This window comes from Scophthalmus maximus, chromosome 8 (assembly GCF_022379125.1).
Source record: "Scophthalmus maximus strain ysfricsl-2021 chromosome 8, ASM2237912v1, whole genome shotgun sequence".
Classification (NCBI taxonomy): Eukaryota; Metazoa; Chordata; class Actinopteri; order Pleuronectiformes; family Scophthalmidae; genus Scophthalmus; species Scophthalmus maximus.
Genome location: NC_061522.1, coordinates 3,373,347 through 3,395,779, shown reverse-complemented (window position 1 = coordinate 3,395,779; position 22,433 = coordinate 3,373,347). Strand labels below are relative to the sequence as shown.

The window sequence follows — 22,433 nt, the reverse complement described above, 5'->3', positions numbered from 1 at the left end:
TTACTTTATGATTTTAACGCATCAAAGGAGATTTACAGCAGCTGCCGTGTTCCAGCAACTGAATGTCTTCCTCCTCTTCCCGCAGGCAACATGGACAGACACCACTACGAGACCTTCGAGAAGTTTGGCAACAACACTTTTATGTTGCACCTCGACAACGGGAGAGGGCAAGTGTTTCTCTCTCAATCGTTCTCATGAGCAGTGTTTATGTTTTTTTTTATTTTTTAGTTTGATGGCTGCAAATCGCGACTTAACCGACTTTGGGCGTTCTCGCCGCAGATTCGGGCGTCACTCCAAAGACGAGCCGTCCATCTTGGCTCCACTCGAGCAGTGCTGCAGGTACAAACGGAAGAATGTGATCAAAGGCAGGGTTCGTACGGGTGCTTGAAATCCTTGAAAGTGCTTGAATTGTATAGTTGTGTTGTCAAGGTTGACAAGTGCTTGAATTTTGGATAAAGTGCTTGAAAATGCTTGAATTGTATCTGATTTTTTTTTTTTCAAAACAAACAACACATTTTAAAACTTGTGTCCTTTAATTTCTTATCCTTCTGTTATTGAGAAACACTATTTTGGTTGTTTATGGCATAATACCATCTCTTTAAATGAATGTATTCGTAGAAATATGTAATTTACCAAACCTGTAAGTTTCTGGAAAATTGACCTTGACAATGCTTGAAAGGTGCTTGAATTTGACTTTGGAGAAGGTGCATGAACCCTGCAGATGTGAGGACGAGCTCTTCCCACAATCGGCTCCAATTCCTTTTAGCACAATTGAGATTAATCCGGATTTGTGCAATTGTTTGTGCTTCAAAACATAAAAAAAGGGAGATCGGTTGATAGTTTAGCAGCTGCCGGAAAGAATGTCCTTCATGCTTTACCTCCACATGTGCCGCTGCCGCCATTTTCTCCCTCGTCCGGTCCTACACTCTCTCACACACGTCTCACTTTTTGTCTAAATCTCCCTCCAGAATCCGTCACTCCACTTGGCTCCGCCTGCGTCTCCTGTCCCTGCCTCAGTATCGCCTCAGCGACGCCATGCGGGCCTCGCTGTCCCGCGACCCCCTCGGCGGCGGCGGCGGCGGCGGCGTGGCCCCGCTGCTGTCGGAGCGTCACCTGGCCGCTCTCGACCGCCGTCTGGAAACCGTGCTGGAGGCGGTGAGTCGCTGCCAGAGGCGACAGAGCGAGGACGGCGGCGATGAGGTCATCTTTGATGACACGGCCTACTTGAAAGACATGGTCGCTCCCGCTGGGTAGAGCAGCCTCACACATCCGTCGCACGATGCTTTAATGTCATCACACCACAGCAGGACTTAAATGGCTTATATTTATATTTCCACTGTTCCTGTTACAATAAAGTTAGTTGTTAAGATAAGATAAAACATCAGGAAGGAATGTTATTTTGAAAAACCCCCATTGGCGTCACATGCAGAAAATGCAGTGCCATCTCAAATCACTTTGAAAGTTACCATTTTCAGGTATTAGAAGTAAAATTTCAGAAATACAAAAAAAATGTTTTTGTAATTAGTTTTACATGTAATTGAAAAGCTGATGCTTCGAAATGTGATTTTTTTTTTCAAAGTTAAATGTTTAAAAATACACATGCAGATTATTTTCTTCGTGTTTTTTTATGCATTGTATGTGACAATAATAATTTCCCTCACTATTAACAAAGAAATGTGTAGCTATCAAATCAATAGTAACTTACAGATAATGTCACTTTTCAGAAAAATCAACCCAAGTACTTTTTTTCCAATGCAAGTAATACTTCTATGTACAGAATATATAAAGATGAATTTACTATCCTAATTTGTTTCTCCATTTCCTCCATATTTGAAATAATATTGCGATCACTACTGTAACAATAAATTCTGAAGATAATAACAAGAATAATTCACAAACAGCCTAATGAAGGCAAATTGAAAAATGGAACCCAACAACAACATTTGTCTCGCTGTTTATTTTTGCGTTATTATGAGCCAATATTTGTTAACAATAAATTAAGGAATGACAGTTACATTTGCTCAGGTTTTATGACTAATTCATTATTACTCACATGAACATATTGATCCGTCTGAGTCCAACGGCCCTGTAAAACAGAAACCAGTGCAGGAGCAAACTTCGAACATTTTGAATTGCACCTTCTCAATTATTATTATTTCGCTCTCCTCTGTGTGTTACTGACAACTTGACATCGTGGCTTTCATCTGGATTCAACATGAAGGTGTGTGTGTGTGTGTGTGTGTGTGTGTGTGTGTGTGTGTGTGTGTGTGTGTGTGTGTGTGTGTGTGTGTGTGTGTGTGTGTGTGTGTGTGTGTGTGTGTGTGTGATGGACAGACAGACAGACGACGTCAATGATGAACCTGCACAGTATGCGTCTTGAAACTTCTCAAATAATATATTTGCATTCCCACAATATGGTAACTTGAAATGCAACTTTTCTTTTTCTTTTTCAGTCGGCTGTTTGTTTCACCAGAGTTGAGGTGTGAGTCGACACCACAGCCGCCTGTCCTCCTCCGCGATCAATAATTCACCCGGCCTGGGTCGTATCGATGGCACCTGCTCCCTTTTCCTCTTTCAGCCTTGTTCACTTGCTCGCTATTTCCACGAAACCTGCTGACGACAAAGAGGCACGTTGACGAATGGAAGAAGGGAAAGAGAGCGAGAGAGAGAGAGAGGTGTCATTGGTCTTCGGGAACAAACGGCTGAAACAGTGGGACCTCGTTCAGGGCGACGCTCGTACACGCAGGGCGAAGAAACGCTTCGTCAGAAGTTCGGATGGGATTACAGAGTCTTCACACAAGTTTGTTTTGTCTCTGACATTTAATTTTTCAAGACTCTTTTTTTTTTTCTTTGTTCGACGTTAATTTCCCTCACAACTGGTCAGAATGTCAGGAGCCAGCAGTGACCAGCTGCACAAATCCACTTTGACCGTCTACTCGGTGAGTTTACATCGTCTGCGTCGTGTCACGTGGGTTGTATGATACATCATTTAAAATGGGACAAAGAAACTATGATGCACTTTATATTTAAATGAGGCCCGGCAGAAGATCAGATTTTAAATCCCAGCATCTGTAGTGTGAGCTTACGTTATACATTGTTCTTTTGGCATGTCGGTCTGTTTGTGTTAACTCTTCTTTGTGTGTGTGTGTGTGTGTGTGTGTGTGTGTGTGTGTGTGTGCGCGTGCGTGCGTGCGTGCGTGCGTGTGTGTGTGCGCGTGCGTGCGTGCGTGCGTGCGTGCGTGCGTGCGTGCGTGCGTGCGTGTTGGTAGAACCTGATGGAGCACTTCAATCCAGGCCTCCAGAAGCTTGTTGCTCTTGGAAACAGCTACGTCAAAGCTTTCCAAGGTGAGTGAGCTTGAGGAGTGACAAGGGTTGGTGATTAAATGAGACTGTGTGTGTGTGTGTGTGTGTGTGTGTGTGAGAGACTCAATTAAAAGTAGTCTTGATCTTACTTCAAAGCTTCTAGGTTTATAATGTTTAATATTTGAAAAGTGCTTAATATGTGGATAATGTGCCCATATGTGTGTTTACTGCAGCCTTAGCTGTTTGCAGTGAGGCCTACTTCAGTGCTGTGGCTAAGATGGGTGACCAGGCTCTTCACACACTCTCCTCTCGCTCTCTGGGTAAGTGTGTGTGTGTGTCTTGATTGATTACTCAGTCTTTCCATGACCGCGTTAACATTTAATTTGTAGCAGTCATCACTGAAACAGAACTGAAATTTCATAACGTCCCTCGCGGTCCACACTGAATATGTGATCACGTATATCAAACAGGCCTCTCTCCTGCTTCTCTTTGATGAGGCCCCTGATGTCAGATGGTAGTGAGGATGATGATGATTGCTAATGATTCAACGCACAAAAATCCAAATCCAATATCAGTCATCCACCCGGTGACGCTTATTGAGACAGACTGACACTTTGTCCAGTGCCAACAAGGCTCTTCAACAAATTATCCCTTTGAATTCGGTGTTAGCTTCTTAGCTATTTGCTCGATCACCGTGAACATTGCCTGGGCAACACTGAATTTCCGAATGTGGACTTCAACGACAAAGCCTCTTGTTGGGCACAAAACTCCTCAGAAGAGCGTTGACCCTTGATATGTCTCATCCCTGCAAACTACGGGCCTTTAAACAAAGAAAACATCATGCAACATTCAGCATCTACTTTTCTCAACAGTTGCAGTGATGTTTTTCAGCCATGACGTGTGACATAAACGCTGTGAAGAAAAGTCTAAATTCTCTGATTTCGGCTTCTTCAATGTCAATATTTTCTGATTTCTTTGCTCCTCCGTGACGGTGAACTACATATATTTGGTGTGTGGAGAAAAAAAAAACATCGTCTTGGGATTTGGGAAACACAATTCCTTTTTTTTTGACATTTAATGGACCAAACAACTAATCTATTAATCGATTATGAAAATAATCGTTAGTTGCAGCACCAATACTAACACATTCTCCGTTGTAAAATACCTCATACACTCATAAACTTATAAAATGACCTGTGTGTGTGTGTGTGTGTGTGTGTGTGTGTGTGTGTGTTTCACTCCGACCCCGGGGGACGTGCGATGGCATTGTTGGCCGTAATTAGCGATATGCTAACCCTTCCCTGTCGAGAGTGGCCGGGCCCACACACAAGCATGGCTAGTAGCTCGAGACACGTGGTGCTGCCAGGTCGGCTAACTGGAGAAGGTCGGGGAGCCACAGCGTGACCCGGGGCCCTATTGAGTGACGGCCCCCTGAATTATACATTGGGACGGTCTTTCAGCTGCACTCAGTTCATTAGTTCAACCAGAGTCCGTGACAATAGACAAGACCAGAGGCACCCGGAGCACAAAGGGGCTCGGCTATAACTTTCCACTAGCTTAACAGTCCAGCGAGTAAGAGCCAAAGAACTGTTAAAGTGTTCAAGTCACATTTCAGATTACTGATGCACCCACTCAAAATACGGTGCCTTTATTTTGTAATGCACTTAAAGCTACAGTGTGTAATTTTTTGTAATTTTTTTGTGGCATCTGGTGGTAAAGTTGCAAACCAACTGAGCAACCGAAAGGGGACACTTTATGCTGGCGCACCCCTGATTCAATTTTTCCGGTTTCCGGCAGCGTCTGACAATTCAACGAGAATGCGACGTATTCTGGAACGTTTTGTGCAACAACCGTATTCAACACGACGTAGCAAACATGGCGACTCACACGGAGGTCGGGTCCACCTCATGTAACTATACTTAACTCATTCAGAGCTGACGAAAAAACATTGTGATTATACATATATGAACACATAGCTATGGACAATATATTCAATTTCTATGTGTAAGTTCTTCTAAATTTTACAAACTGTAGCTTTAAATTGAATCTAAATGAATGTGAACGTACTTCAATCGGCCATTTTTGTTCTTACATCAAGATTACATTTTCATGTTATGTGTGTGTTAATCTGGTCAAGTGTCTGAGTAATCCAAGATTTTTCTTTTTTTGGTCTAATACAGGGGACGTCCTGATCCAAATATCGGACACACAGAGGAGACTCACTGCAGAGATGGAGGGAGTGGTCAGTCTACGTCTTCAGTCAATACTTGTTATGTTCATAAACCCCCAAAAAAACAGTCTGTAAAATCACATACATTTTAATAATTTTATTTTTAGTAAATGATAGATGATACGTAAATGTGTTGATGAGATTTAAAATAAATATGAATATGAAAAAACATGAAAAATGGGCACGGACAAAAAAATAGTTCCCCATGTGTCAAATTCATCTTGATAAAACAGGTGTATGGAAAGTTTTACTACACAGAATCAACGTTTACCATAAATGCTGTATGTCGATAGACGTTGTTGACTGGAGCCGGGAAAAAAACATGGAACAGAATAATTTGTAACAATAATATGGCATATTGAGAAATACAATCATTCGCATTTTACCCAAGTGGTGGATCAAAGGTAAACCTCACATTAAAACTTTTGGACGGCCAGGTCCGTCTTTAATTCACTGCTTGATTAAAATTGATTCTGATAATCCTGATGAAGGGGCGCATTTGCCTTTAGATTCAACCTGACAATGTAGACTACAGTTTGAAAATACAGTTTCCATAGCAACTCGGCTGCATCACTGGGACGGTTGTTTTTCTCCGTGCGACAGTTTCGATGGTTCCAAGTGGAGGTGCTGCAGGCCATGGAGAAGAATGTGAAGCTGGACGAGGAATACATCGACGTGAGTTCACAGAGAGGGATAGAGAATATGTTTCTGTATTTTATCATTTGCAGCTCTTCTATTTTGCAGCATATACTTTGTGAAAGGTCTGCATGAATATATTACTGTAACTACATGTTAAATTCTTCATTCTCCACATTCATCAATAGTGTTTTTGTCATTTGCTTAACAGGCAGGAAATATTCTCTCAGATTTATGTCAGAATTTTTACATTTTGTTCATTTAGCTGACACTTTTGTTCAAAGCGACGTGCGTTTTTTTACTCTATTATTTTCAGTTTCCATCTTATCAGAGGTAGGCAGGTCGCATTAAGGTTTCAGCCACGCCCTGGCCGGGCGTTCGGGTCAAATTGTCAGACGCTGCCGGGAACCAGAAATGGAATCGGCGTTGCGCCACCATAAAGTGTCCCCTGTCGGTTGCTCAGTTGGTTGCGGTTTGCAAATTTACCACCAGATGCCGCCAGAAAATTACAAAAATTACACAGTGCATTACAAAAGAAAGGCACCGTTGAACCCCCCGACCTTCCGTACCAAAGTCAAGCAGTGTAACCGGCCAGCCGTTGTAGTACAGAAAAAATTATCTTGCTCAGGTTTGCACTCGTGCTGTTCTTAATAAGACCAATCCAAGCGTTTGAGCAAAAAACTAAGTGTCAACAAATTCAGGAATTTTTTTTTTTTTAAAAGTCAAACTGTTTCCTGTGCTGCAGGGAAGTCGCAGAGTGTACGAGCTGGAGGTGAGGAACCAGGCAGAGGTTTTGGAGAAACAGCTCCGACGAGGAGCCTACAGAGACTCTCTGGTACGACCACATGCACATGCACACAGTCACGAAGCTCCACTTCTGCACCAATGTGTATGTATCATCTTCTGTGTGTGTGTGTGTGTGTGTGTGTGTTGTTGTTTTTTTAGGAGAACAGTGAGTACATGCAGTACCTGAGGCAAAGCCAGCAAGAGATCCTCAAGGAGGAGGAGAGGAGGTATCGCTTCCTGGCAGAGAAACACTGTGGCCTCACTCAGTCACTGCTCTTCCTCATAAACAAGGTAACACGCAACAAACACATCTACACACTTGTCAGTGCCATCACACACACACGACAAGCGGGGGAAGCCCGAGCAGCAGCCGGGCGACGAGCCTCCTCCTGTGGCCCGACTCACAAAGTGAAACAAGCAGCAGTGGAGCCAACACTGGCTTTTTTTTCTCCTTCCTTCATTTTGGTCTTTCAAAGCTGGCGCACTTCGAAATTGTTGAGATGCACCTGAGCAGGTTAAGTTCAGACGACTTGATCAAAAAGCAAACAGATGATTACACCTAAAAAATAAATGGGAAGTTCACTAATGAGACAGGGATGCACCGAAAAAAATTCATTTATTTTTAAATGATATTGTGCTCTGCTGGAATGTAAAAACAAAAAAAGTTCATTGTTATGTAATTATTTATAAATTGGACTTTTGGCATTATTTTTAAAAAGTAAATTGCACATTGAGACTCTTCAATTTATGCAATCATGAAAAATTCGGCAAAATAAATGAATAACTGTACAAAAAAAAAAAAAAGTTTGTATATTGTTTGACTTCTTTATGGTATACATTGGATACTGTTAATAATACTTAATCTGTGATTTTCATAAATATGATTTCAAGTGCTATAATGCAGAGGTCATTGCCAGGTGAAGTAGTGGTTTAACTGAGGTCAACATCATCGTTTCAGCGACAGCTGCAGGCCATCGTGACCGTGATTCCACCCATCACGGGGGAATCATGTTAATTTGCTCGATTATCTAAAACCCCCGCCACCGGTGTGTCCGTCGTTCTAATCTACTGAAGCGTTTCTGCTCAATTTCTCTTTCCGCCTGACCAGGCGGAGGTTTACTGTAACCAGGCGCTCGCCTCTCGCCTCTCTCCTCTTGTCCTCAGACCGGTGCGTCTCTTCAGCAGAAGGCCGACGGATGGAAGGAGAAGGTGAACGAGACCAGGGGGTCCAGGCCGCGGACGCCCACTCACGTGGACCAGGAGGCACAGGTGCCGACGCATGACCTGGTTCGGTCAAATGGTCTTGTCCTTGGGAAAATTATAATTCAGTACATTAGTGTTCAATGCACTGACATCATGTAACTAAACACCCTGCTGTATTCACTGTTGGAGCCCGACCCTTGTGGATCTTTTGGGGGCCGACGCAGATTATCAGTCATATATATTACGGAGCACAAGCTTTCTGATACCGATACATCGGCAGATATATATATAGATATACATATATATCTATATATATATAGATATATATATATATATATATAGATTCGTTATCAAACCTTTATGACAAAGATCTGTAATTGTGGCTTAAAATTTTGGTTTAACCACAAACTTGATAATAAATAACTATGAATAAAAAGAAAACACAAGTACAACCAAATATATAGAACTTGAATTAAGTTAATAAAAATGAATTATTTTTTACATTACATTTACATTATTTGTTCTGTACAAAAAAATATTTCATATCGCTAAACATAAGCACCAACCGATACATCAGGCTGGCTCTAATTCACAGCACTGTAAATTCTCAAATTTCGGCCCAGTGAGTTGCCAAATAGGAATAAGGATTTTTTTTTCCCCCTTTAGTTTGAAAAAATGAGATTGTTACAGTGAACTTATTTTGAATTAGCCAAAGGAATCACAGTTTTGTGACACGTGTCACAGCTTTTGTCAAGAAGCTTTGTGTCTTTTTGATATCAAAAAATGTCCTTTTGCTCTCATGTGAGCCAAATTATAGCGCGCCCAGTGGTACAGTACAGTCGATATTGTGTAACTGTAAACCCTCTACAAAGTTACTGATAATACACTGATAATAGCACCATAAGTGTGACGTATTTCCAACAGTGGACCAACATGTGGCTCCTCCTACTGAATCCCACAGCAGCACCAACTTCCTATTGGTCGAGACCTGCTGCAGTGAAAAGAAAAAAAAAAGTGCTAACAGAGTTTTCTCAGCAGTTTCTTCACCTAGTTTATTTATTTTGTATGATGTGTCTGACCAGCTGCGAGGCTCGGTGAGCTCCCTGCTGCAGACAGTAGCCCGAGATGAGGACATGTCCTGGGCCAGGAGGGAGCAACAGGCGCTGGGCAGAGTGCCCTCTAGAGGTGGGAGGTATACAGTACTCGTCACAATACCTGCACGTCAATACTATATGAACATAATTCGACAGCCGCAGATGCAAAGGGGGACAGACCCATGATTCCCAAATCAGATTTTTGTTTTCGTGATGGGATGAAGATCTGATTTGACAGATCTGAATTGGTCCATATTTGATTCATAACGCAGTATTTAATATTCTGTACACACTGTTCTGTGATTGACATGCTTTGCATTGTTCACTGCAGTATATTTAGTGAGTTTAGATCAATTATTTAACAACCACTAGCTGCTATTCTGTACATTGTCACGTTATGAACTCATGTAATATTGCTTCCTTTTTTTTTTCTTCTATTTATCTCTTTCTTTCTGTTCCTCCTCCATCTTTTTTCTCCACCCCCTCCCCAGCGCCGTCGCCTCTCCCCAGCCGCTCCCGCTCCAGCTCGGTGGGCGAGTCGCTGGGCCTCGGAGGAGGCCGGTCCATGAGAGCGCTGGTGTCTCACCCGTCCTCGTCCAACCCCAAGCTGCTGCCGTTCAACAGGGGAGAGACCGTCACCGTGCTGGTGCAGGAGCCGCGCAACGGCTGGCTGTACGGACGCACCGACAGCAGCTTGCGGTGGGTGGAGAGGCAAAGTAGATTAATGTGTATTGATGCAGGTGCAGGAGCCATAGAGTTATGGTTTCCACCTGTTTTTTAAACATTGGCGTTGAATTTTTTGTGACTACATCAACATCCAGAGGACTGATTGCTATGGTCGTAACTGCGGAACGGCTTCACCTTTGTCGCCTTCTGACTTCTTATTATTGACAAGAGATGAATAAGCTTTTTAATTATTAGACGTGGAAAAGAAATGTTAGTGGAAGTTGTGGCAATGAATCACGAGCAACGCAAGGTTGTAATGACTCATTTGTGTTGACAGGAGGTAGATGGGAAGTACAGTAGAGACCCACCTGGATCTTTAAGTGTCTTTTCATATACCAGGAAGTCAAACTATTATTTTTTTTTTGCCATTTTAAACTATGAGACAAAATGAAAAAAATGGTTTTTTTCTGGGTTTCCATTTGACAGGAGAGCAGCAAAATGAAAACCCATGTTTGATGCTTTCTGTTGCCTCATCGTCAGTTTCTTGTCTCGCCTCCTCCAGCCAGGGCTGGTTCCCTGCCGCTTACGTGGCGCCCGTTGAAGATTTCTCCGACGCTTTGGCGACAAGGTGAGGGAAACGCCGTCGGACTGAGCGGCGCTTTCATTCAGAGTAAATTGCAGGCGTCTGACAGATTTCAGTGTGACACATCGACCTCGGTTGTCGAGAGAGACGCTCGCGGGAATGAATGAATCCAAGATGTTTGCCAGCAGATGTGTCAAGAAGCTGAATGTACGGTCCTTGCGTGTGCCCCTCAGCGGCGGCTCTCTAAGAAGCCACAGTATGAACAATCTGCTCGACCCCACCGACACTTTCACCGAGCAGTCGGAGAGCAAGAGCTACGGAGATGTCCCGCCCCCGGCCACGCCCATCCGCAGGGCCTCCGTGGACTTCCGGCCAATCTCCCCCCTCCCCGAGACGGTGACGGAGATGAAGCTCGGTCAGACGAAGAGCTACAACGAACACCCGCCTCCTCCGCCGCCGCCGCCGCCCACGCAGAGCCAGGATCTCAGAAGGGGCTCTGCAGACTTTCATCCCATCTCCCCCCTCCCCGAGAGGAAGAGTGAATCAGCGATTGATGTCCAGGTACGACAGTTGCTCCGGTACTAATCCTGGTTCACTTTCTTTATTTTTTGGGGGTTGCCCACATTGACACTTGTCTCTTTTCTCAGGCGTTATCACCCCAGGGGCCTCATGACAACCCTCTGTTTCCCAGGTAATTCTCAGTGTGTATACAGTTTTCAAATTCCAGTTTTCATTTCCTGGACTAAGTAATGAATTCGGTACCTACTGTATATGACTTATTTGTATGGATTATCTTTTGTTTCATCAGTGTTTGTACCTGGAAAACCATTTGTCTGAAATGGTCCTAATTGAACAACTTGATTCCATAGTGTGAATACTGTCAACAGGAATATGAAGAGTTGTGGAGATGTTTTCTGTTGCAGTTGTCTGGATTTCATTGTAAACTCTTCAAATCTCCATTTATATGCAGGTTCACAGTGAGAAGAAAAACCTGAACACATTTTGGGGAAGTTCAATTGTGATAAAAATCATGATAGTTCCAAGGTATTGGACTATTAATACAAATGTAATGTGATGACTTTTAAGGTTGAAGTACATTTATTTTGTAGATTTTGTGGTTGTCTCTATACATGTGGCTAGATTTTATCCAGATATACTTTTCTTTCCCACACATTTCATCAGAGTTTAGCAAACTACATACTGTAGACTGTGACATGGATCCATAAAAAATAAATAAAATAATATGGACCAACCACAAATTTCAAATCAATAAGCCCTGTTCAGTTAGAGTTTTTCAAGAAAAATGTGGGACCTCTCCCACGCGCTCCGACCTCCGGCCGGTGTCGGCTCTCCGAACCTGCAGTGCGTCCATTTGGAATTTCTTTGTGTTGGAAAGCGAGCGGCTGAGTGCACGAGGTGTCGTGTGACATTTTCCGTCATCCTCTCGTTTCAGGGGCACGAACCCGTTCGCCACTGTGAAGCTTCGCCCCACGACGACCGACGACAGATCTTCCCCTCGGATCCACTGACCCCCGCCCCCAGCACTCAGGCGGTGCAGCGTTTGTAACCCAGGCTGCCAGATCAGGTGGTGGAGGCAGGATGTGCATTCTTTATTTTTTGTTTCTGCAGATTGTAACGAGGTCTGTGGGATGTGAGGGCTTTGAGCCAGAGGGGCAGACGGAGGTTTGGGGAGTTTTTCTGGGGGGGGGGTCATCCCTACGTTCCCTCATTTCTATTAAATGTCCCCCGCATCAACTTTAGGCCCTAAGTTAGGGTTAGGGTGAGGGGACATAGGGTTAAGGGAACACGGGGCAGAGGGAGCATGTAGGGTTAAGGGAATATAGGGCTGATGGAACATAGAGCTAAGGGAACATAGAGTTGAGGGAACATAGGTCTGAGGGAACATAGGTCTGAGGGAACATAGGTTTGAGGGAACACAGGTTTGAGGGAACCTAGGGCTGAAAGAACATAGGGCTGAGGGAACATAGGGCTGAGGGAGCATATAGGGTTAATGGAACATAGGTTTGAGGGAACATAGGGTTGAGGGAACATAGGGCTGAAAGAACATAGGGCTGAAGGAACATAGGGCTGAGGGAACATATGTTTGAGAGAAAATAAGAATAAGGGAACATAGAGTTGAGGGAACATAGGACTGAAGGAACATAGGGCTGATGGAACATAGGTTTGAGGGAACATAGGGCTGAGGGAGCATATAGGGTTAGGGAACATAGGTTTGAGGGAACATAGGTTTGAGGGAACATAGGTCTGAGGGAACATAAAGTTTAGGGAAAATAGGTTGAAGGGGAACATAGGGTTAAGGGAACATAGAGTTGAGGGAACATATGTTTAAGGGAACATAGGGCTGAAAGAACATAGTACTGAAGGAACATATGTCTGAGAGAAAATAAGAATAAGGGAACATAGAGTTGAGGGAACATAGGGCTGAAGGAACATAGGACTGAAGGAACATAGGGCTGAGGGAATATAGGGTTAAGGGAACATATGTTTGAGAGAAACTAAGAATAAGGGAACATAGAGTTGAGGGAACATACACGCTCCCTTTTTTGTACAGTATAAGATAAGGTGAGGTATTTCTTGTACTAAAAAGCATAATAATGTAGTAATATTGTTATACTTCTACATCACAAAATCATGATGTTGACCGTTGTTTGTTTCTCTTTGTAAAAAAAAAATGAAAGTTGGACTTCATATTAAATACGTTTATGCACCTTTTAGCTCAGAGGTAGATGAAAACATCAGCACCACTCTCAAGTGGAATCAAGAGGAAACAGGAAGCACGGCTCTGTCCGAGGGGAACAAATCATCCTACATCACTTTTTAATTTTATTTTTCTTGCCCCTGGATAGCGGCAGCACGGGCGTAGCACTGAGGGGGAAATGGGGACAGACCCATGATGACAGATCTAAACACAAAAAACTTGTTTGACATCTGAATTGGTCCATATTTGATTCATAACGCAGTATTTAATATTCTGTAGACACTGTTCTGTGATTGACATGCTTTGCATTGTTCACTGCAGTATATTTAGTGAGTTTCATGTTTTGTGCAACACCAAGTAAAGAGACAGTTATTACTCAACCTTTTTTTATTTATCATTATTATCATTATTATCATTTCTCACTCAGATCTTTTTTTTTCCTCTTCACAGCTCGTCTTATATATCATTTTACTTACTACATCATCTGATCGGAGGCAGGGAGTGAGGAGGAGGTGAGGTGAGGTGAGGGGAGGGAAGGTGGATGAGGAGGAGGAAGAGGAGGAAGGGTGGGAGGAGAGTGCACGGTTATGTGAACATCTAGAAGTAAAAACCAATCAGACGAGATGCACAACCTGAAATACACAGAGGAAGGATTTAAGAAGTCTGTATAACATCTACGCCATCTACAGCACTAGCACCACCTGTTTTGAGACCACCAACTATCCTAATGAAATCAAACCCACACGGCATGAGCGAATAAATATATATATATATATATATATATATATATATATATATATATATATATATATATATATTTAAAAAAACTTGAAAATGAAACCGGTGCCTATTCTGCCTGTGTTTGTTCTCCTCGTGGGAACTCCCCCGTCGGCCCGTTTATCCTCTGGTCGTGTTGTGCGGCGAGCAGGTCCGGTCTGACTCCGTGCTCGGGGGGTCCAGAGAGAGGCGAGAGGACTTTTGACGGTGGCAGGTACAAAGATATGAATGCAGGGATGAAGGAGGAGGAGGAGGAAGTAGAAGAGGTGGTGTGGGGGGCGGGGGGATGGTGTTGAGCTATTCCCCCTACTCATGCACCATGGCCTCAAACTCTGAAAAAGAAAATGTTGAATTAAAATAAAAATGCACAAAAAAATGAGACAAACGTGAATATGAAAACACGTATTATCGGCGGTTTTCTCCCTTTTCTCTCTCACCGTCGATGCCGATCTTGCCGTCTCCGTCTTTGTCTGCTGCCTTGAGGAACTCTTTCGTCTCTGCCTCAGTCAGATCTCTGCCCTCCTGGGAAAAGCCCTTCAGCACAAACCTGCCGGCGGTTGCGGGAGGAAAAAAAGAAAATCATCACCACCACCACCGACTGAATGAATAAATGACGAGGGAGTTCAAGGACATATCGACTTCATACAATCTGTTGTGGACTGGCCAGGCGTGTGTTTGTGTGCCTCACTTGAGCTCTTCCTCCTCGATGAACCCGCTGCCGTCCACGTCCAGGACCTGGAAGACCTTCTTGACGTTTTCGGCCGACATGGCCCTCATCCCGACCATCTCGAAGAACTTTCTGTGATCGAATGTTTCCGCTTCAAAAGAGCGAGAGAAAGAGAACAACAACAACAACAACAAAAGTTCAGACTGGACCATCAGACAGCATGCTGGATTACAGTAACATATGTGAGTATGTGGACTGAAAGATAGACGCGCGTTTGCGTGTCAACGTCTAACTTCTCCAAACTTCTCAGGTCCGTTGTCTGAGAACGCCGCGTCAGTTGTACGACGGTTACCGACCTGCGAAGGCCTCAAGAGCGTTCTTGATCTCCTCCGCTTTCAACAGATCTGTCATCGTCATCTTGTCAGCTGGAGAGAAAGGGGGAGGACATAAAAGGTGCAAAGTAAGAAACGACAGAGCGATATTTAAAACAGCAGACACATGGACGTCCACAAAGAAGAGCTGAGGTGAAATGTACGTCCCAGGCCTTAAAGGGGCAGTAAGTGATGTTAATCCAATACACAGTCATTTCTTTTCTCCAATAATCCAGTGTCAGCATTTTCACGCACGTCAACCACTGTTTGCTCTGTGACAGTTATGCGGTGTTTTATAGGTGGATGACACAACTCTCTGGTGAAAAACAGTGGATGTTTGTCCAAAGGTAGTGAAAGTGCAAACAATTTCCCTCGGTTGCAGTACACTGCAGCAGCCTGTGGATGTCAGTAGGTGTCCGAGCCGAGCGGAGGTCTCTCGAGAGGCTCCTTGTGTAACCGCAACAGGTGTCAAGTGGACCAGACAGACGTTTGATGAATGTGTTTGTGTGTGAGAGAACTGGAGCTCAGTTGAGTGTGTGTGTGTGTGTGTGTGTGTGAGCGAGCGAGCGAGCGTTATCTTTGTGAGTGTGCACGTCTCTGTCGAGGGAGGCTGGGCGAGGATGTAGATTTGATTGTCCCCGTGCAGGTTGCGCTGTCTTGACCCCAATAAGACACTTCCTGTTACCTTCCCTGACTAAAGGACACAGTGACCTCTGTCCAGTCAACAAGATGGTAAATGGCCTCCGTTTATATACTCCAGTGGGCACATTCTTGAATAAACCATTCATACGCTTGGGGAACGAAAAACCGACCTTCCGATTAGCGAATGACCCGCTCGGAATCCTCCTGAGCCACAGCTGCTTTTGTCTGGTTTGCATCTTTCTCTCCATCCGTTACAGTTGGCCAGTGAAAGGCGAGTTTTTGAGCTGTTCCTAGTCTTTCTCTCTCCCCCATTCCTCTCCTCTCACCCCAGCCGACAGATGGCCGCCCACAACTTGAGTCTGCTAGAAAATGTCTTCCTGTTAAAAGGGAGTTGAGTTGTTTCTTTTGTCCAGGGTCGTCGAGTGCAGCTCATTGTGGGAACTGTCGGGTTTTCTCCGTAATATTGTAAAGGTCTCGACCTCACTAAGTAAAGTGCCTCGAGACGATGTATGTTGTGACTTGGCGAATTGGAATCGAACGTGTCTATGAGATAACGTCTTACAAATAGAAAAGGCGTGATGATGTGACCAGCGTGAGATGTCACGCCTTCGTCCGCCGATTAGTACGAGACAGAAGTGTTGTCGTGGTTCATGTTTTCATCTTTTTCATCTTTTCATCTTTCTCAGGCATCTCTGGCATTCGTGTCGTTCGACACCTGGGTTGACGACATACCTACGAGCCTGCATAGTTCTCTCATAAGTTCACAACAGCTTTGACTTTGAGACGAGAGCTGTGGTTAGAGAAAATGTCCCGTGATCAATATATATATATATATATAGCCACCGCTACTAATACTACTGTAAATACACCTTCTGTAAATCTAATACACCTGTTAGCAATTTCATTAGTTGTAGCTGCGTTGCGTACATCATGCCCAAGTCAGCCTTTATATTCTTCTAGTGCATTGATCTGAAAAGTAGCCAACTCACAACAGTGGTCCAGTGTTCATTTTCCACTTTAATATTCAAAGTGACACAGTACTGAGTGGAATTTAGCTGTTTCTATATTTTCTTAGCTAATGGTAAGCCAACCAACGTTAGCTGAATAACCTGGGCTGAACCGAAGGCTTGTTCTACGGCTAGCTAGCAGTTAGAATGTGAATGTTTATGGTAAAACATTGAAATTGGTCATGCGTGTCCTTTTTTTGGTGACATTGCTTTTTACTTCAACTTTATAACTGTCTGACTGACTATTGCTGTATCGTGCCTATAGCTACACTGGGTGGTCAGGGGGCCCAAAGCAGCCGCTTAGCTCGCTTATACCTTGGGCCGGCCCTGTATATATAGCAATGCTAACGAAGGGACTCTGTCTGTCGTGTAGTGTACAAATATGACCCCTGTCATTGATAAGTAAAGTTGTATTTCAGCGCCATTTAAAAGTTAGTTTTAGCTATATTTAAAAAAAACAACAACAGAATTTGCATGTTTAATCTGATTCTTTTTTTAAGGAAAGTACTTTCAGTCGTGAACTCCCAGTCACCTTTTTTCTCCCCCGAAGGAAGGCAAGGAGTTTAATATTTTGAAAGCGTATTAGTGTCAACGTTGTTTGAGATCAGAAAAGCTACCACGCCATACAGCACGAAGAAGAACAGTTAAAGATTGAAATTCTGATAAAAAAAAATAACGGTCGGCAGTGAGTCACTGCGCTGCGAGTGTATGTTATTTATAAAGTATATTTTATTAACACAGGTGGTATCACTTGAGCATCTGCTCCCGTTTTTCTTTCTCCCCTCACAAGTCAAAGTAGAATCAACACTGAAAATCGTCCAGAATATGAATAACACTTAACTGAAATGACCACAAATATGTTGTGGTTGTGTTCTTGTTCTATGAATTAGATTGGGATTATAAAAAGACAAAAACAATTGATAAAAGATCTTAAGCTTCCATGACTTCCACAGCTTGTATTTACATTATTTCTTATCGTTTCTACATTTCTTCAATACAAAATAAGGTGACAGTGATATCATGATTTTTGCCATTTTTTTTAGTTTTTTAATATTGATTTGTATTTTTTTCCCTCCATAATCCTGGTTGAATTTACAGCCACGATGCCTCTGATGGGTTCGAATCAGTTTATCTACTAGCAGAGCGTTCACTCCGATTTTTCTCCAAAAGCACAGATATTTTCTTTTTTATCACTGTGTGTCACTCTGGCTCAATTATTCATGTAACTAACAAAAATATTTTTGATTCAGTTGCGGCATATCTGCTTAGATAACCCCAGAAATCACTGTTTTCCATCTGTGTCCCACAGTGACCTGGAGCTCGGTCAGACGTGAAGCTCACATTGAAGGGGCGCAGATTCATGAATTCCTCCTATGGGTTTTATCAGAGGGTATTGAGACAGAATGACCTCTATGGTTGTTGTTTAACTATTTCCTGTTTTGGAGATATCCCACTCACCGAGCAGACATGAATTAAACTTGCAACTTCTTTCTCACAAACGTGCTGAGTTTGATCCTGTGTGACCTTTGACTGCGGGAAAGCTGAAAGAGAAAGACGTCGCTGACGTCGTATGCACTCATCTCTCTGTCTTTTTTACCCCAAACAACCTCTATACTTCTCACTTCCTCTCCGTCACCATCTCTTCCTTCAATCTCGCCCCATATTCGGTAACTCCACTCCACCTCTCCTTCCCCTTCTCCACTTCCCCATTTTTCTCAAAATCTAACAACAACTTTCTCTTTTCTCTCTGCGTCCACATCCGCTCATGCCACCCGTCTTTATCGCCGATCAATCTCTAATCCTGCAAGGGCCCCCGACAGCTCGCGTCTCTGTCTGACTCGTCTCCCTTTCACTGCGGCTTATCTTTTGTGAAGTGATGTTGTGAATCATCTTGCTCCCAGTCAGTCAAGGCCAGGAGATGAATCCCTTTATGATCGGGGCATGTCGAGGAGATAGAAAGAGAGTAAGTATCCACTTGAGTCGTTACATAGCGGCAGCCAGGTAAAGTAAAGGCCGAGAAAAATGATTTTTTAAAACGCCATATTTGACTTGTGCTGGATGTTATTACAGGCCGTTCCTGCTTTTTATGCTTTTAACCTTAATTATTTAACTTCACATCAAATGTTAGTCACTGTTGTTAAGAATGTCTCGTACTGAAATCACTGCTTTCCAAATCAACCCACATGACTGTCACACACAAAAAAAGTTTTCTTAGCTGACACGTGTGGTCCCCCCCCTCCACTTCTGTTTCTGTCCTCAGTGGACAGTTAGCGTGAGCATTAGCAGTTAGCATCCACGAGAGGACGGCAGGTGTGTCAGCAGACAGTTAGCCTTAGCATTAGCAGTTAGCATCCACGAGAGGACGGCAGGTGTGTCAGCAGAAAGTTAACATTAGCGTTAGCAGTAAGCGTCCACGGGAGGACAGCAGGTGTGTCAGCAGACAGTTAGCGCTAGCAATAGCATCCACGAGAGGCAGTAGGTGTGTCAGCAGACAGTTAGCATTTGCATTAGCAGTTAGCATCCACGAGAGGACGGCAGGTGTGTCAGCGGACAGTTAGCATTAGCGTTAGCAGAAGGCCTCCACGGGAGGACAGCAGGTGTGTCAGCAGACAGTTAGCGTTAGCAGTTAGCGTCCACGGGAGGACAGCAGGTGTGTCAGCAGACAGTTAGCGTTAGCAGTTAGCGTCCACGGGAGGACAGCAGGCGTGTTAGCAGACAGTTAGCGTTAGCATTAGGAGTTCGGGAACGTTTTATGGCCGAATCTCGCCGATGTTGCCGCCAGCCGTCTTTTCGCGCCCATTCTTCCACCAGTCAACCTAGCACGAGCAGCTGGTGGTGGGCGGGGCCTGTGCTATTTGAATATCATCATGAATATAATTCTGAGAATTCATATTCTCAGAATTCCTGTGAGGGAGCGAGAGTGGATGGTTTCTAGCCCCATTTCAGAGGGTTTTTTAAACAACGTTAAACAAAATATTAGGCATAGTAGATCATGTTTTATATACTTTAAAACATGACTGGAGGGGTTCATTAAGTTTAGGCATCCTAAAACTATATTTGTATTATAAGACTACAAGAGACAACGGTCATTATTCTTACAACCATATGGAGACAGCACTTGAAGATCCAGAGTCACTTTTCTGTTTACTCGACCCCAAGGTCGGATCTACTCTTTTACTCGCCTACCATCTAGTTAACCATTTCTGGCACTACACACACACACACACACACACATGAGGTATTGTCACATTATCCTTCGTTTGTGGAGGAAATGAGAACAAGCAAACCGCATTCTCAGAGACGATCTACCAGTCGTATCGGTTCCGAACTCTGTTGTTTAACTGCAGCATTAAAAAAAACAACAACCCCAAAACAAAATAAATTGCAGGTCTCTGCCTCTGCACGCCCCGTCCTGACCCTCTGTTCTCACCGTGTCCTGTCCTGAGCTTTTCTCCCCTCTATCAAATTTCCACCTCATCAGCACTTTGCAGCTATTCGGGAGGACGACACGCCGGAGGAATTTGTAAATGGGGAGAGGGGTCGGGAGTTTTTTTCCAGGACTCAGCCTGGAGTCATTGTTGGGGATGATGAAGGAGTAATAAAGTAATTACCATTAGAGAGAGCAGGACAAATAGAGGGTGGACTCTGGACGACGGAGAGGGAGAGAGAGAGAGAGAGAGAGAGAGAATCAGAAAATGTGTTGTCGCCTATACCATCATTATATCTTTTAATGCTGCTGTGAACAGCTGCGAAGACTGTTAAATAACCCAAATAATCCTAAATGAAAATAAGAAAGAGACAATGCAGAGGCAAATGAATAGATGGTTGGGTATTGTATAAAATACATATATTAGATATACATAGATGAAATTGTAAATTGAAAGAGATGAAGAGTGTGTGTGTGTGTGTGTGTGGGGGGGGGGGGTGGTGGTATCCCTTGTCTAGTTGTCTACTCACATTAGCGGATATCGGCTTTAGAAATTATATTTATGGATATAGGTTATTAATTATTGGAAAAACCAACATTAGGCTCTAACTGACGGTGAACGAGCGTCACATCGGCATCGATTCTGTTGAAAGTGTCTGGTGGGATGAAAACGATTTGGCCCGAAAATGTCGAACGAAGCCGCGGGGAGAACTTGCAAACTCCACGCAGAATGGACCCGGTTGGTTGGTTGGTTGGTTGGTTGGTTGGTTGGAACCGTGACCCTTCTAGGCCGGCAGTGCGAACCACTGGACCCCCGCTCCGCCGACGTCTGACATTACCAACGGTGTTCCGCCGGGTCTGGAGGTTCTGGCGAAGGCCATGGCTCATCATGCAGATGGTTTTCACACTCATCAGACCTGCCCCCCCCTCCTGCCACAGTTGTCATCCTGATTCCCCACTCTTGTTTTAATGTCTCACTAATCTGTGTATTCAGGGAAATCTGCACAGCAGAGTGACAGAAGGAAGCCTAATCACTGCACTGCAGGCAGCGGTTGAGGTGGTGCAGTATATTCAGGGCTAATTTTACGCCCTGTGTGTGTGGGAGTGTGTGTCAGATGGTGAGTTTTAAAAGGAGTTTGGCCTGTTACGCAGCCAACATGTTAAGTAACAAGACACCAAAGTCTTCCCACGTCTCCCCCCCTGGTCGATTCCAGGTGAGCCGCTTTCAGACACGCACTGAAGCCCCGGACGTTTTCCGGAAATTTTTCCGGAAGGAAGCTGTGTGTTGGTCATACGCAAACCACCGCAATGTGGCTCCAGGAAACCGTCCCGACTGAGCCCATGAGAGAATACAGCAGGAAAATATCGGTAAAACTTCACAGTGGGCGAGTGGACGGGTTGGTGTGAACGCGTCTGACTCGGACGACCTCCTGCTGCGCGAAACGCAAACTTTCCGGAAAAATGTCCCGGACCCAATTTTCTGGACATTTTAAGGAGTTCAAGTCTGAATACAGCTCGTTGTTCATGTCAAGCATGGATTTTACAAATCAGGCCCCTGAATGTGACGCAGCTCAACGGATTTCAGCTGTCAAGGCCTCTATTTGATATACAACCTATTTCTATATATAATATACAAGGTCTGACCTTGAAGATAAATACACCCCTTGAAGAAATGTTTCTGGATTTCATGGCTGCTGATGGTCGGTTATACGAGCGGCGTTTCAGAGGATCCATCTCAGGCTGTATGAAAATAGACATGGAGTCAATATGTGCTACTCACACACACACACACACACACATACACACCTTCTTCTTTGCACCGTCACGCTCCGCTGCACTTTTGGTTTCTGTCTTTTTTCGAACACTGACACACCGTTTTTCCCAGTCTTTATTCAACAAACGCAAGATTATTTTTGTTTCTCACACGCAGACCTCAAAAAAAAATCCCTCTCCACATCTCTTCCCATGTTACGCCCTCCTCCGACTCATTCGACAAACTATGCCGTATGTGTTTCATGCGCTCTAATACGACCAAATTCACCATTTCCTAAACTAGCGCCTCCACTGGTGACAGGAGGTGCGCTACAAATACTTTTCGCCTCAGAGCATCGTGGGGTTTTATCTGCTCTAAGGTCAGGGTAATGGTTATGGTGACATGGCGTAGAATCTGCACGATTACTTTACAGACTATAAGCCAATCCATTGAAATACACCAACTTGAAGCGCTGGCCGGGTCCACGACGCGTCCACCGCTGACCCCTAGTGGCCGTGTACATAACGAGCGCTAGAGGTCAGCGGCCTTTAAAATCCACCACACGGGTC

General features: G+C 44.0%; 3 protein-coding genes across 4 annotated transcripts in view; 2 read left to right on the top strand and 1 right to left on the bottom strand.

Moving 5' to 3' along the window:
- LOC118312129 (extracellular serine/threonine protein kinase FAM20C-like) overlaps nucleotides 1-2,579 on the top strand; it is a 34,243-nt gene extending 31,664 nt beyond the window's left edge. Inside the window, exons 8-11 of the mRNA XM_035636469.2 lie at nucleotides 86-167; nucleotides 280-339; nucleotides 969-1,250; nucleotides 2,454-2,579. Coding sequence (XP_035492362.2) covers nucleotides 86-167; nucleotides 280-339; nucleotides 969-1,250; nucleotides 2,454-2,526 — 497 coding nt within the window. The 3' untranslated portion in view covers nucleotides 2,527-2,579. The remainder of the gene's footprint in view (nucleotides 1-85; nucleotides 168-279; nucleotides 340-968; nucleotides 1,251-2,453) is intronic.
- Nucleotides 2,570-13,600, top strand: baiap2l2b (BAR/IMD domain containing adaptor protein 2 like 2b). Of its 2 annotated transcripts, none has more exons than XM_035636470.2 (14): nucleotides 2,570-2,939; nucleotides 3,270-3,345; nucleotides 3,537-3,623; nucleotides 5,484-5,545; nucleotides 6,137-6,208; nucleotides 6,915-7,004; nucleotides 7,115-7,246; nucleotides 8,120-8,224; nucleotides 9,241-9,343; nucleotides 9,744-9,951; nucleotides 10,481-10,546; nucleotides 10,690-11,062; nucleotides 11,149-11,192; nucleotides 11,955-13,600. In XM_035636470.2, the coding sequence occupies exons 1-14, from the start codon at nucleotides 2,886-2,888 to the stop codon at nucleotides 12,028-12,030; spliced, it is 1,548 nt and encodes a 515-aa protein (XP_035492363.2). In that variant the 5' UTR covers nucleotides 2,570-2,885; the 3' UTR covers nucleotides 12,031-13,600. The 2 variants fall into 2 exon arrangements, with proteins under 2 accessions (XP_035492363.2, XP_035492364.2); XM_035636471.2 differs by having other exon boundaries at nucleotides 2,571-2,939; nucleotides 10,735-11,062.
- pvalb7 (parvalbumin 7) overlaps nucleotides 13,333-22,433 on the bottom strand; it is a 30,887-nt gene continuing 21,786 nt past the window's right edge. The window contains exons 2-5 of the mRNA XM_035636474.2: nucleotides 15,021-15,089; nucleotides 14,686-14,815; nucleotides 14,435-14,544; nucleotides 13,333-14,329 (exon numbers count right to left, since the gene is read on the bottom strand). Of these exons, the coding sequence (XP_035492367.1) occupies nucleotides 14,304-14,329; nucleotides 14,435-14,544; nucleotides 14,686-14,815; nucleotides 15,021-15,081 (327 nt within the window). The 5' untranslated portion in view covers nucleotides 15,082-15,089 and the 3' untranslated portion in view covers nucleotides 13,333-14,303. The remainder of the gene's footprint in view (nucleotides 14,330-14,434; nucleotides 14,545-14,685; nucleotides 14,816-15,020; nucleotides 15,090-22,433) is intronic.